The 13,498-nt window shown below is 38.1% G+C and overlaps 1 protein-coding gene across 1 annotated transcript in view; it reads left to right on the forward strand.

Annotated features, from left to right (window-relative positions):
* LOC150089465 (uncharacterized) overlaps positions 1 to 13,498 on the forward strand; it is a 1,372,165-nt gene that overhangs the window by 525,052 nt on the left and 833,615 nt on the right. Inside the window, exon 24 of the mRNA XM_090389992.1 lies at positions 712 to 756. Coding sequence (XP_090246118.1) covers positions 712 to 756 — 45 coding nt within the window. The remainder of the gene's footprint in view (positions 1 to 711; positions 757 to 13,498) is intronic.

Consider the following 13,498-nt stretch of genomic DNA (forward strand, 5'->3'; position numbering starts at 1 on the left):
TGGCAGGACAGGTAAGACAACGTTTATCCTTGCACTTAGAAAGAAGCAGTGTGATTTAGTATATGCAAATTACTTTTGTGTTTAAGAAAGATGGAATTGAATGAGTTGGTGCCAAAAGTATGATTCTCTTGTGAGAAATTTGACAGACCATCCTCAGGAGCAGGGCAGAACTCAACACGTTTTCTAGTGAAACTAGAGGCGACACAGTGCTGACTCACCATATTCATATCTGTTGTACTCATAGTGCAAATAAGGAAAAAATTAAATAAGCCAAGATGTGTAAATGTCAGAACCATCTAGCAGAATGTCTATTGAGGAGATGTTGTATAAGAGTAGCATCGTGCAAAGCAGCAGAAGGCTAAAACTTAAATAAATAGTAGTAATATAAAACTTTAAAGATGCAAAATAAGCAGAACAAGGAAAATAACAAAAGTTATTGTATGTCTAATGCTCCAAGATGCACAGTGCAACAGTAAAGGAAGCAAAAGGATATAAATAATGTGTGGTTTGTAAAATAAATAAAGTGTCACTTTTATATTACTACTATATATATATATAGGCTTGTTGAAATCTTTTGTAAATTCATTTCCATTTAGAAAGACATAATTATTGTTATAATGAATGTCTAACTATTGCATTAATATAATTTATATTTAATTTGCTTTGCAATGAGTTTAATTTATAAATGCCATTGTTTTTTTCTTTTTGCAGGGAGATCAAGGCATAAGAGGTCCAAGTGGAGAGAAGGGTGACAAGGTATACCCCTCTTGTTTATTTATTGACACTCCTGTTACTCTAATTTATTGCCCCTCCTATAAATAATACTGATCACTAATAATAGGTCAGAGCTGCCAGTCTCTGGTTTTATGATAGAGAATCAGTAATTTTTACTCAGTTTGATACATTTTCCATCTCACTTTCATAATATTGTTGGTTGTAAAGGGTCTGTCTTTTTTTAAAAACATACCTTTATCCACTTTTATTTTTTTTGCAAAAAAATAGTAAAACTAGAATTTTTTAAAAAAATTTGTGAATTTCTAATTATTTTTTTTTACAAATTGACTGTTAGGTGTTCTAGTCTACATTGAAAAAAAGGAACACTGGATAGTAGTCTTGTAATGTGCGACTATTTCATATTACTTGTATGGTGTGAGGATAATTAACAGTGCCTTTCAGTAAAGTGTCAAAGTGTATATCTTAAAATTTCAGAAGACATATGCAAGATTTCCATGTATTGTAAATCTGAAAAAAAGTAACACATTTGCCTTATTTACTGTATGTAGATGTGATTTTTTAATTTTTAATGGTGGTAAATGTGATGTAATCAGACAATAAATAAGTGTAAGGATAGCATGCAGCACGTAGAAAGAAATGCAGTGGTAGATTTCATCTATTATTTCAGCCCATAGAAAATATGCAGTAATAGATTTTATCTCTTATTTCGACATATATGATATCATCATATTTCATAGTGACGATGATATTATTCGTGCTGAATATAATTTTGTATCTCTGTCATAGAACATTTTTTTCTTTGTCGTAGAATGTAATTTTCCTGTGAGTTGATCATGCAGGTACGTTTTTCAGAAATATGTTTCCAGAATAGTGGAATAGCAGAAAGATACAGTTGTAGAAATAAAAAAAACAACAGGCATTGTTAGTGAAATTGCATGGATAGGGAAAAAAGAGGTGGGGATAACTCCATAAAATAGGCATTACAAATGGCAGTAATCAAAATAATTCTAAGCTGTTTTCCATTTTAGTGACCTTTTGTAATAGAATAAATCATCAAATCAAAAGCAGCTTGCTCTCAGCAAATAGACTCTACTGCATACAGCATTGGATATCTGAATAACCAGAAAGCATGTGGGATTCATTTAAAAAACTAAACTGTCTTGCCCTTATTGGTGTTTATGCACCTGATATAGTAGTTCTAAAAAATAGAGTAGCAAGCGTATTAAAATAGGCAATTGAACAGAGAGATTAATTTGTGTGCTGAAAAGGGGGTGGCTACTTGCCCCTCCTGTAAAATTGGTTAATTATTTGGTGAAAATTTAATAAAAAAGATTTTGAAGCATGTATTAGTAGTAGCAAATGATGCAAGTAAGCAATATTTTACAGTATCATTAAAAAAAAAACAAAAAAAAAAAAAACACCACCTCATTTGTTATTATTATTTTTATTATTAGCCATATGGTGCAAGGAAGCCTGAAACTTATGCTGCATCAGCCAAAAAAAAAATTGTGTTATCCTGAGAGACAGAGAGAGAGAGAGAGAAGAATGGTGATATCCAGCTCAGGACCCTGGGTGTGCCAAACCCATACTCACCAGATGTGAGCCTCTGGGTTTATTTCTTTCCCTCTAATAACACTGGTCAACACATAAAATTTTACGAAAATGAAAATCACATATAATTTGTCGATTGGCTCTTGTTTTCGAATTACAGTTGGGATCTCATATTAGCGAGTTACTGTACATTATTAACTGTGGCTTGCTTTCAGTACCACCGCGCTCTTATCTTATGATCAGCAACTGTCATCTTGCTTTGCATCACATAACAAGTTGTTGCCTCAAATGTGTCTTCAACTCTGTTGCAGTAATCCTCAAATACAGCTAGGTACTCGATGATTTGTTCTCAGTTAACAGTTGATCTCTCTCTGAGATTCCTATTTTTTGCACAGTATTTGTGTTGTGCAAGATTAATATGCTCCGTAATTGTGTGAATAGTCCAGATGCCTTCTGTTACGTATGTGGAGAAGTCACATTAGCTTCAAGAAAGCGTCCCTTAACTCGAGCCATAAAAAAGGCCCACTTCTTGCACTTTGGGTGTAAAGTAGGTGACCAGGACAAGAACCGGAATCCACACATAAGCTTCACTACCCATTCATCAAACCTCAATGCATGGGGGAATAGAAAGGGATATTTTATACCTTTCACAGTGCTCATCATATGGAGGGAGCCAACAAATCATGTCACAGACTGTTACCTTCTGTATGGTGTTAGCTCCTGACTGTTACCTCCTATTAGAAAAGGGATAACAATGAAGAAAAAGTGGACAGTGATGTACTCAAATATACCATCTGCAATTCATCACATACCTTACAGTACATTATCAACAACCTGTTCCTGAACCTCCCGACTGTTTTTCTGTACACTCTGATGAAGATGAAGAAGCTAGTGAACATCAACTTGATGTACACAAAGAAGTACAGCAGCTGTCTACCTCTAGGGATCCACCATTTTGTCCGAACCTTTATCTTTCTGAACCACATAAAATCACAGAAAGTGAGCTTAATGACCTCATCTTGGATCTTGAACTGCAGAAGGATAAGGCAGAGCTTTTGGCCTCGAGGCTACAGCAGTGGAATCTTCTAGATCATTCTCTGAAAGTGACATTTCACTCTCAAAATAAAGACTATGATAAATTCTATCAAAAAGAAGGTGAATTCACTGTTTGTAAGGATGTTGATGGTCTAATGGCAGCAATGAACGTGAGGCACATTCCCAAAGAATGGCGACTTCTAATATGCTGCCTTCAATACCTACTGCATAATGCCATCCACAAAAAAGAAATATATGCAAACATGGAACTGATCCTCATAAGCATACACTATCAGGAGTATGAGTGGAAGATATGTGGTGATTTAAAGGTAATTGCCATTGTATTAGGACTACAAAATGGTTACACTAAGTACTGTTGCTTTCTGTACGAGTGGGATAGTCATGCCAAGGATAGTTTTTCACTACGAGAAGAGGAGTTGGCCTCAACGAAAATCATTAACACCTGGACTGAAGAACATAGCATTTGACTTCTGGTAGATCCAAATAAAGTTTTGCTTCCATCAATCCACATCAAACTGGGGTTCATTAAAAATTTCATGAAGGCTTTGGAAGTGAATGGTCCTGCATTCACATACTTGCAAGAGAAATTCCCAAGACTTAGTATAGAGAAGATTAAGGCAGGAAATTTCTTTGGTCCACAAATAAGGCAACTTTTCAAAGACGAACAGTTCGAATATGTCCTTAGTGATAGCAAGAAATCAGCATGGAAAGCCTTTTGAAATGTTAGCATTAGCATTAGCATTAGCATTAGTAGAGGCATATGATGCAAGAAAGCAAGCTTATTCAGCATCAGCCAAAAAAAAAAAAAAAAAAAAAACACACACCACTCCCATTTCACCCCTCCGTTCGTTCGAAATACCTGTCCAGTTGAGCTTTAAATTTGTTTAGGCTATCAACTTCAACAACAAGTGATGGAAGTCGGTTCCACCAACCAACCACCCGCTGGCCAAAGGCAAATTTCCGCACATCTATCCGACATCCGTCCTTCCTCAATTTGAATTTATGCCCTCTGAGGTGATTATTCTCAGCAAGATGAAGAATCCCATTGGCATTGAGCATGCTCAACCCATTCAAAGCCTTATACACCTCTATCAGATCACCTCGCCGGTGCCTAGTCTCCAGACTCTGTAATTTGCAAAACTTAAGCCTTTCTTCGTAAGAGTAACCCTTTGTTCCATTCACTAATCTTGTTGCCCTTCTCTGTACCCGTTCCAGCAGCTCTACATCCTTCTTGAAATGAGGCCTCCAGACCTGTATACAGTACTCAAGATGTGGCCTAACCATTGCCTTATACAAGGGAATAATCACCTCCTTATCCCTGCTAGAAAAATTCCTGTATATCATTGACAAGACACCATGAGCTACTCTTGCAGCTCGTCTGCACTGCTCAGAGAACTTCATATCTGCCTGCACAATTACCCCCAGGTCCTTTTCATTCTCCACCACTGTCAGTATAGTACCGCAGAGTTGATACGTTGCTCTGGGGTTACTGTTTCCCATATGTAGTACTTTACATTTGTCAATGTTAAACTTCATTTGCCACCTCTCAGCCCATCTGTTCAACCTTTCCAGATCCTGTTGCAGCAGCATAGCGTCAGTAGTGTCCTTAACAACCCTGCCAACCTTTGTATCATCTGCAAACTTGGACATTAAACTTGATATCCCATCATCAATATCATTCATAAACACCGAAAACAACAACGGACCCAACACTGAACCCTGAGGGACTCCACTAATAACATTAGTCCACGTTGAGCAGTGTCCATTGATTACCACTCTCTGTCTTCTGCCACTCAACCATCCCCTTATCCATAGCAGCAATTTGCCTCCAATGCCACACTGCTCCAATTTGTGCAGCAGTCTTCCATGTGCAACAGTATCAAAAGCCTTTCTAAGATCCAAATATATAATATCAAAGTTATTCCCTGCATCCAGTTCTTTTGTGACTACATCATAGTATCCAATCAAATTGGTCAGGCAAGACCTGCCCTTAACAAAACCATGCTGCGTCTGAGCTATAACTGAATTCTTGTCTAGATGATCCTGCAGTGCTTCTTTAACCAGTGCCTCCATTAATTTACCCGGAACAGAAGTTAAACTAACAGGTCTATAATTACTTGTGTCAGCCTTTGATCCTCCTTTGTGAATTGGGGTTACATTTGCACATCTCCAGTCTATGGGTACCTCCCCTGAGTCCAAAGAAGCTCTCATAATTATGGCTAGGGGTTTGCTTACTTCCTTTGCTGCCTCCTTTAATATAACTGGATAGATCCCATCCACCCCAGGTGCCTTTTTTATGTTTATCCTCAACAATCTCTCCTCCACTTTCCTCTCAGTTATTACAAAATCATCCAGCTCCCTGCCAATGTTTACTTTACCTAGATCATTCTCCTTCCTGAATAACTCCTCATGCGTGAATGTAGATGCAAAATACTCGTTTAGATTGTTAGCCACCTGAGCAGGATCCTCAACTGTTGAACCATCAATATCCAGTGGACCAATCTGATTCATCCCTTTCCTTCTTGAGTTTAAATATGTAAAGAACTCTTTTCTGTTTTTCTTTGCATCCTTTGCCAAGGATTTTTCGTAGTCTGCCTTTGCCTGCCTAATCTCCTTTGTGACTTGGTTACAGACCAACTTATATCTATCATAGGCTTCCATGTCACCCATTAATTTGTATGTATCCCATGCATCTTTCTTCTCTGCCACATGTCTCATTAGTTCATCTGACAACCATTTAGGCCTAAACCTTGAACAATATTTCTTAGTTGGTATGTAAAGCCTGGTAGCCTCCAAGATTAGTTCCTTGAATGCTTCCCATTTTGAGTTTGCTGTTGGTAACATCGTCAGTTGGTCCCACTGTATAGAATTTAAATACTGTCTCAGACCATCATAGTTGCCTTTACGAAAACAAAAACCCTTCCCTCTACCTCTGATGGTAGTTACCTCCTTGAGTAAATCCCACTTCAACACACTGTGATCACTGCCACCTAGTGGTTCATTTATCTGCAGATTCTTAATGCATGAAGAATCACTACTGATAATCAGATCAAGAGTATTACTCCCTCTTGTTGCCTCACGAACATGCTGATGTAGAAAACAATCATCCAATAAATCCACAAAAGCCTTGCTAGTGTGCGAGTGACCAACCCACAAATTCCAGTCAATATCTGGGAAATTAAAATCCCCCATTATAAGACTCTCTGATTTACTGGCCCACTCTATTTCCCTGTACAATATCTTATTATACTCATCAGAGTCATTAGGCCTATAGCACACTCCTACTCTCAATTTTGATTTCCCTATGCTTATATCACACCAAACTGACTCGACACTGCCCTGTCCATCGATGTCGACTGGCTTCACTTCCTTGGACTTTATGTGTTTCTTAACTAATAGCATAACCCCTCCTCCCCTCCTGTCCTGTCTATCCTTTCTATACACATTGTATTCCCCAAATTCCAGTTCCGCATTACTTATATCTGTGTGACACCACGTCTCTGATATCCCAACAATATCAACAACATGTTTCAACTGGTTTTCTAGGAAATTTTAAAGCCGGCAACTACAGGCAGCTTGGTGAAGATTTCATTATTTCTTACGAAACACTAGAGTGCAACGTGTCATTGAAGATGCATTTCTTGCACTCACATCTGGATACCTTCCTGCTAAACTGTGGTGCCATAAGCGATGAACATGGTGAGTGCTTCCATTAAGACATCGCAAGCAATGGAACAAAGATACAAAAGCAAATGGAGTGCTGCCATGTTAGCATTGTTGGATGGTGAAAAGGGATGCTCCCAAAGAAGAATACAAGCAAAAGGCGAAAAGGAAAGGTCCCGTGTTTGATACAGGTATGTTCTTAGCTAAATCTTACTGCCATATAAATAAAAAATATGTTGTATAAATATAAAAAACTACTCTTTTCGAAAACAAGAGCCAATCTGCCATTTTAAGCACCCTTTCTGTATTTAGCACCCCAATATTTATAAAGTAAATTTACTTTCATGCCCATAATAAGATTTGATCCAAAATTTGTTGTTCAGTGTAATTTGTTTAATCCTTCCTTCAATTTATATAAACTACAAACTCCAACTTCTTACACTCGCTAAGATTAAACACCTGAAGCAAGTTTGTTCCAACACTCCCTCTCTGGTTGAAAGCAAATTTCTTCACCTCTATGCTGCAACCATCCTTTTTCAATTTATATTGATGTTCCATTATGTGTGTTGTCCCAGGAAGAGTAAAAGTTTAGCATATAGTTTACTCAATCTGTGTAACGCCTTCAGCACTTCAGTCATGTCTCCTTGCTGGTACTTAGTTTCCATACACCGAAGTTCGTAGAACTGAAGTCTTTTGTTGTAAGAGTATCCTTTGCTTTGATTCCTCATTAACCACACTGCCAATCTTGTATCATGTGGAAATTTAGACAATTAAGCTTGATATGACCTCATAATTACTCTTAATAAATCCTTTAAAAAGTAAAGGGGCAAGCATTGTATCTTTAGGAACTACACTAATAACATTAGTCCAAGATCAGTGCTCGTTTATAACCACCTCCGTCTTCTACCACTCAACCATTCCTTTTCCATAGCAGTAACTTGCCTCGAAAAATCACACTGCTCTAGTTTGCATAGTAGTCAGGCACGTGGATCATTGTCAAAAGCTTTACTTAAATCTAAGTATATGATGTCAAAATTATATTTTTGCATCCAGTTCCTTTGTTACTGTGTCATAATAGCTAATCTGATTGGTAGACAAGATCTCTCTTTAATAAATCCATGCAATGATTTCCATATAACTACATTACTGCAAGATGATCCTGATACCTCTTTAATCACTGAATTCATTATTTTTCCTGTTTTTCTGGAATGGAAGTTAGGTTTACAGGTCTGTAATTGCTCAATTCACCCTTTCATCTCCCTTTGCGAATAGGCGAGGTTTTTTTTTTTTTTTTTTTGCGCTCATGATCTGAACTGTGAAATGGAAAATTTTCTTCTCCGGACAACAATTGAGTTTTTTAAAAAAATTTTACTGTTTTATTGACTTGATTAACATATTAAATTGTATTCTATAAATAGCATTATGGGCCTAGTCACATCCCTTAGTTCATTTTTAAATTTAACTAGAGATTTTTTAAGTCAATTAAGCTAGAGATTTTGAGACTTGGTATATAGAAACTTTGTATTGGTAATTTGGCACGAATATCATATCTTGTATTGTAGTGCATGATAGGGGAATTGTGTTAATTGTTGTAAATAGGCATCTCAAAAGTTTTAATAATCTAGAGTGGCATTAACTTGTGTGCTAAATTAAAATGATCTATTATAATAGATAATTTTATTATCTATTATAATTAACAAAATTATACGAGCGTAATGGTGTAACATAAACTCAATAACATAATACATATAACGTAACATCATATCATAATATATATTTAATAACATAATAACATAAACTTGATAGTGCATTATGTATGTTGCTGCACAACTTGTTTGTAGTACCGTTATTGCATTTAAGTATATTATTTTAGTGTGATGTTTTCAATTAAATTTAATTTGAATGGAAATCATGCCTCAGACTAATAATGGATCCAATCATTTTCCACCATCTAAGTGTAGCAGTACACAGCTGTTATGTTACTCTGGGATTACTGCTACCCATATGCAGTACCATGCATTCAGCATTAGTTGAGGCATATGATGATACAAGAAAGCAAGCTTATATAGCATCAGCCAAAAAAAAAAAAAAAAAAACCCCTTCCCATTTCACCCATCCATTCTTTCCAAATGTTTGTCTAGTTCAGCCTTAAATTTATTTAAGCTATCAACTTCCACAATAACAGATGGAAGTCTGTTCCAGCAATCAGCTACCCACTGGCTAAAGGTAAACTTCTGCACATCTATTCTACAAGTGTCTTTTCCCAATTTGAATTTATGCCCCCTCAGATTCGCAATCTGAGCAAGAGGAAGAATCCCATCAGCATTGAGCCTGCTCAAACCGTTTCATGGCTTTATACACTTCAGTCAGATCACCTTATAGGTACCTAGTCTCCAGACACTGCAATTTGCAGAACTTAAGCCTTTCTTGGTAAGGGCACCCCTTTGTTACCCTCACCAGTCTTGTTGCCCTTCTTAGTACTCATTCTAGAAACTCTACATCCTTCCTAAAATGAAGCCTCCAGACCTGTACACATCCCTGCTAGCAAAATTCCTGTCTATCATTGACAAAATCCCATGAGCTGCTCCGGCAGCCTGTCTGCACTACTCAGAAAACTTCATATCTGATTACACAATTATCCCCAGGTCTTTTCATTCTCCACTAGCTTGAGTGTGGTACATTTCTCATATGCAGTACTTTGCATTTTTCAGTGTTAAACTTCAGTTGTCACTTCACAGCCCATATGCCCAACTTTTCTAGATCCTGCCGCAGTAGCTTACTGTATAATTATTGTCATTAACAACCCTGCCAATCTTTGTATTATCTGCAAACTTGGACATTAAAACTGATATACCTTCATTAATATCATTGATAAATGTACAAAATAACAATGGGCCCAACACCGAACCCTGGGGGGGCTCCTCTTCATGGACTAATGTCCATGAAGAGCAGTCCCCTAGGGTTCAGTGTTCATGGACATTAGTCCATGAAGAGCAGTGTCCATTGATTACCACTCTCTGTCTTCTCCCACTCAACCATCCTTTTATCCATTGTAGCAACTTGCCCTTAATGCCACACTGCTACAATTTGTACAGTAGTCTTCCATGTGCAACAGTATCAAATGCTTTCCTAAAATCCAAGTATATGATATCAAAATTATTTTTGCATCCGTTTCCTTTGTAACCACATCATAGTATCCAATAAAATTGGTCAGGCATGATTTCCCCTTGACAAACCCATGCTGTGTCTGAATGTGCAAGTCTTGTGGAGTAGAATTTTTCTCCGCATGGTCTGTGCTTGTTAACTGGAGAAACTGCTTGTGCAGGGATGGAATACACTTAAATAGGACAGGTGCAAGAATATTTGTTGACGCTATTGAGTTAGTGTTACTTGGGTCTGAAAACTGCTACCTTAGGGTGGGTGGGACAGGTTAATAGATTAACAATAGCCACAGTTAGAAGTGAAAGCGATTCTTGCATTGCTTCTATTGGAACATGCAGCTGCCCAAAAGCAAAGTACCATGGATTTCCATGCCTGCTGTGGATCATCTTGGAACAAGGAAATATGCGGGATGTGTTAGGGTAACTAATAGTAAGAACAGATGCTTGTATACTGCATGTACACCAATACAAGGAGCATAATAAATAAATTTGATGAATTGAATTGCTGGTCAAGTCATGAAATGCAGAGATATAGTGTCACCAAGATATAAGGAATGCAGAATTTGAATATGGGAAGTACAATGTATACAGAAAGGACAGACAGGATAAGGACAGTAAGGGAGGATGAGTTATGTTGTTAGTTAAGAAACACAAAATCTAAGGCAGTGAATCCAGTTGACATGGATGGACAGTGCAATGTTGAGTCAGTTTGGTGTGACATAAGCACTGGGAAAGCAAAAATCATGGTAGGAGTGTACTATGAACAATTGTACAGAGAAATAGCATTGGCCATTAAACCAGAATGTGTTATAATAATGGGGGATTTTAACTTTCCAGATATTGACAGGAACTTGTGGATTGGTCACACATTACTAACTAGACATTTATCGATTTTTTGGATGACTGTTGTCTAGGAAGCATGCTAGAGATGCACGCACGCACACACTGTTATTGTTGTTATTTTGTTTTTAGGAGCATTAGCAACTAAGGCCATATTGCTCCAGGGCTATGCGGTGGTCATTCCCTGACCTTTCCGCATCCTCCATATTTGGTGGTCACGGGCTCGAACCCCGGTCTAATCAAGAAGCGTGTGCTATGCACTGCTGCTCCTGCACACCCGGCTACGGAGGCGCCTACGCACGCACGCACGCATGCATGCACACGCACACACACACACACACACACAGAGAGAGAGAGAGAGAGAGAGAGAGAGAGAGAGTTTTTAAATTCTATACAGTGAAACCAACTAATGATGTTACTAACAACAAATTCTAAATGGGAAGCATTCTGGAAAATAATCATAGATGTTAATTATGCTATTCATGCCAGTGAAGAAACACCATTCAAGAATTAGACCTAAATGAATATCACTTGGTCTTATGAGACATGTGGCAGAGAATAAAAATACATGGGATGCTTACAAATTATCAGTTGATACAGAAGTACAAAGGATACTAGGAAAGTTTTGCAATATGACGCAACAATGAATCACAGGAAGCTGCTTGTTGCTGCATGTTGAGACATGTTCATACGTGCATAGTAGCCGCCGCGCCAAGTTGATGGGCTCAGTTATTCATTAGTAGTGAGAGTGTAAAGTGCTTGCGATGGCATCATGGTCACGAAATGAGATAAGGACAGTTTTGTGGTATAATTTCGTGCGTGGTTTAACCATAGACCAGTGCTTAGAAGAAATTACTCTTGCACTAGATGATGATTGTCCACATCGTACAATGATATTCAGGTGGTATAGAGAATTCCAAAGGGGAAATTTCACTCTGGAGGATTCTGAGAGGCCAGGAAGGCCACGAACGTCAGTTACGGAGGAAAACGTTACTGCTGTGAGGAAAATGCTTGACGAAAACAGGTAAGTGACCTACCAACAGATAGAGGATACTTTGGGCCTAAATGCACCAGCAATTCATTCGATTCTGCAAGATCATTTGCACGTGAAGAAACTTTGTTCTCTCTGGGTGCCGCATCAACTGACTGAAGAGCAGATGACACGACGTGTGACTTGGTGCCGGGAGATGTTAAAAAAGTTTGATAAGGGACAATCTCGGTATGTGAACAACATCGTGACAGGTGATGAGACTTGGCTGTACTATTACGATCTGCCGACCAAGGCTCAAAACAAAGTTTGGGTCTTTGATGATGACGACACACCCGTAATTGTCAGAAAATCCCGATCTGTAAAGAAGAAAATGATAGCTGTATTTTTCAAATCAAGTGGAATTGTGTAACGTGTCGTTTTGGACACGCAGAAGACAGTCACAGCTAAGTGGTATACTGAACAATGCCTGCCTAAAGTCATTGGATCTATGAAGAACCTGTGGCCAAAGTCAAGAATGGACACCTGGTACCTCCATCACGATAATGCTCCAGCTCACTGCGCCAAAGCCTGCACCGAATATTTGACCACGACAGGACTGAAACTTCTCGAGCACCCTCCCTACAGTCCAGACCTTGCTCCCTGCGACTTTGCACTGTTCCCGCATGTGAAAATGAAGCTAAAAGGGAGGCAGTTTTCCAGTGATGAGGACCTTCTACGGGCTTGGGACAACGAGTGTGCTTTACTCCCTAGTGAAACTTGGCAGAACTGGTTTAAAGATTGGTTTCGGAGGGTGGAGAGGTGTATTGAATGTAGAGGAAATTACTTTGAAAAAATTAAATAAACAAAGCTGTATTGCAAAACTTTCCTAGTACCCTTTGTATATAGTAGATATGAACAGGCCTGTAATCAAGTCATAAAGGAGATTAGGCAAGCTAAGGTTATTAAGGCATAAAGGAGATTAGGCAAGCTATGAGAAATCTTTGGCAGTACCAAAATACCCAGAAAAGCAGCAAAGACTTCTTTACTTATATTAACACTAGAATCACATTGGTCCACTTGTTGTTGATAGTTTAACTGTTGATGTCGACAAACTGAATAGGTATTTTGCATTCACATTCACACATGAGAAATTCTTTGGTGAAGTGAATGCAAGAAGTTTATGAAATTCTAACATGGAGCTAAATGATTTTGTAATAACTGAACAAGAAATTGTTGAACTTGAACATAAGAAAGGCATCTGGGGTGGATGGGATCTATCCAGTTATATTAAGGATGGCAGCAAATGAGGTAAGCAAACCCTTGGCCATAATTCTGAGAGCATCTTTAGATTCAGAAGTGGACTGGAGATGTGTGAATGTATCCCAAATTCAGAAAGATTGATGAAATGGTGACATGAGTAATTACAAACCTGCCAGCTTAATTTATCTTCCAGGGAAAATAATGGAATCACTGAAGAAGAAGTGATGCAGAACCGTCTAGACAGGAGTGCAGTTACATTTCA

The sequence above is a fragment of the Mastigoproctus giganteus genome, chromosome 2 (assembly GCF_048544385.1).
Source record: "Mastigoproctus giganteus isolate SK-2022 chromosome 2, ASM4854438v1, whole genome shotgun sequence".
NCBI classification, from domain to species: Eukaryota; Metazoa; Arthropoda; class Arachnida; order Uropygi; family Thelyphonidae; genus Mastigoproctus; species Mastigoproctus giganteus.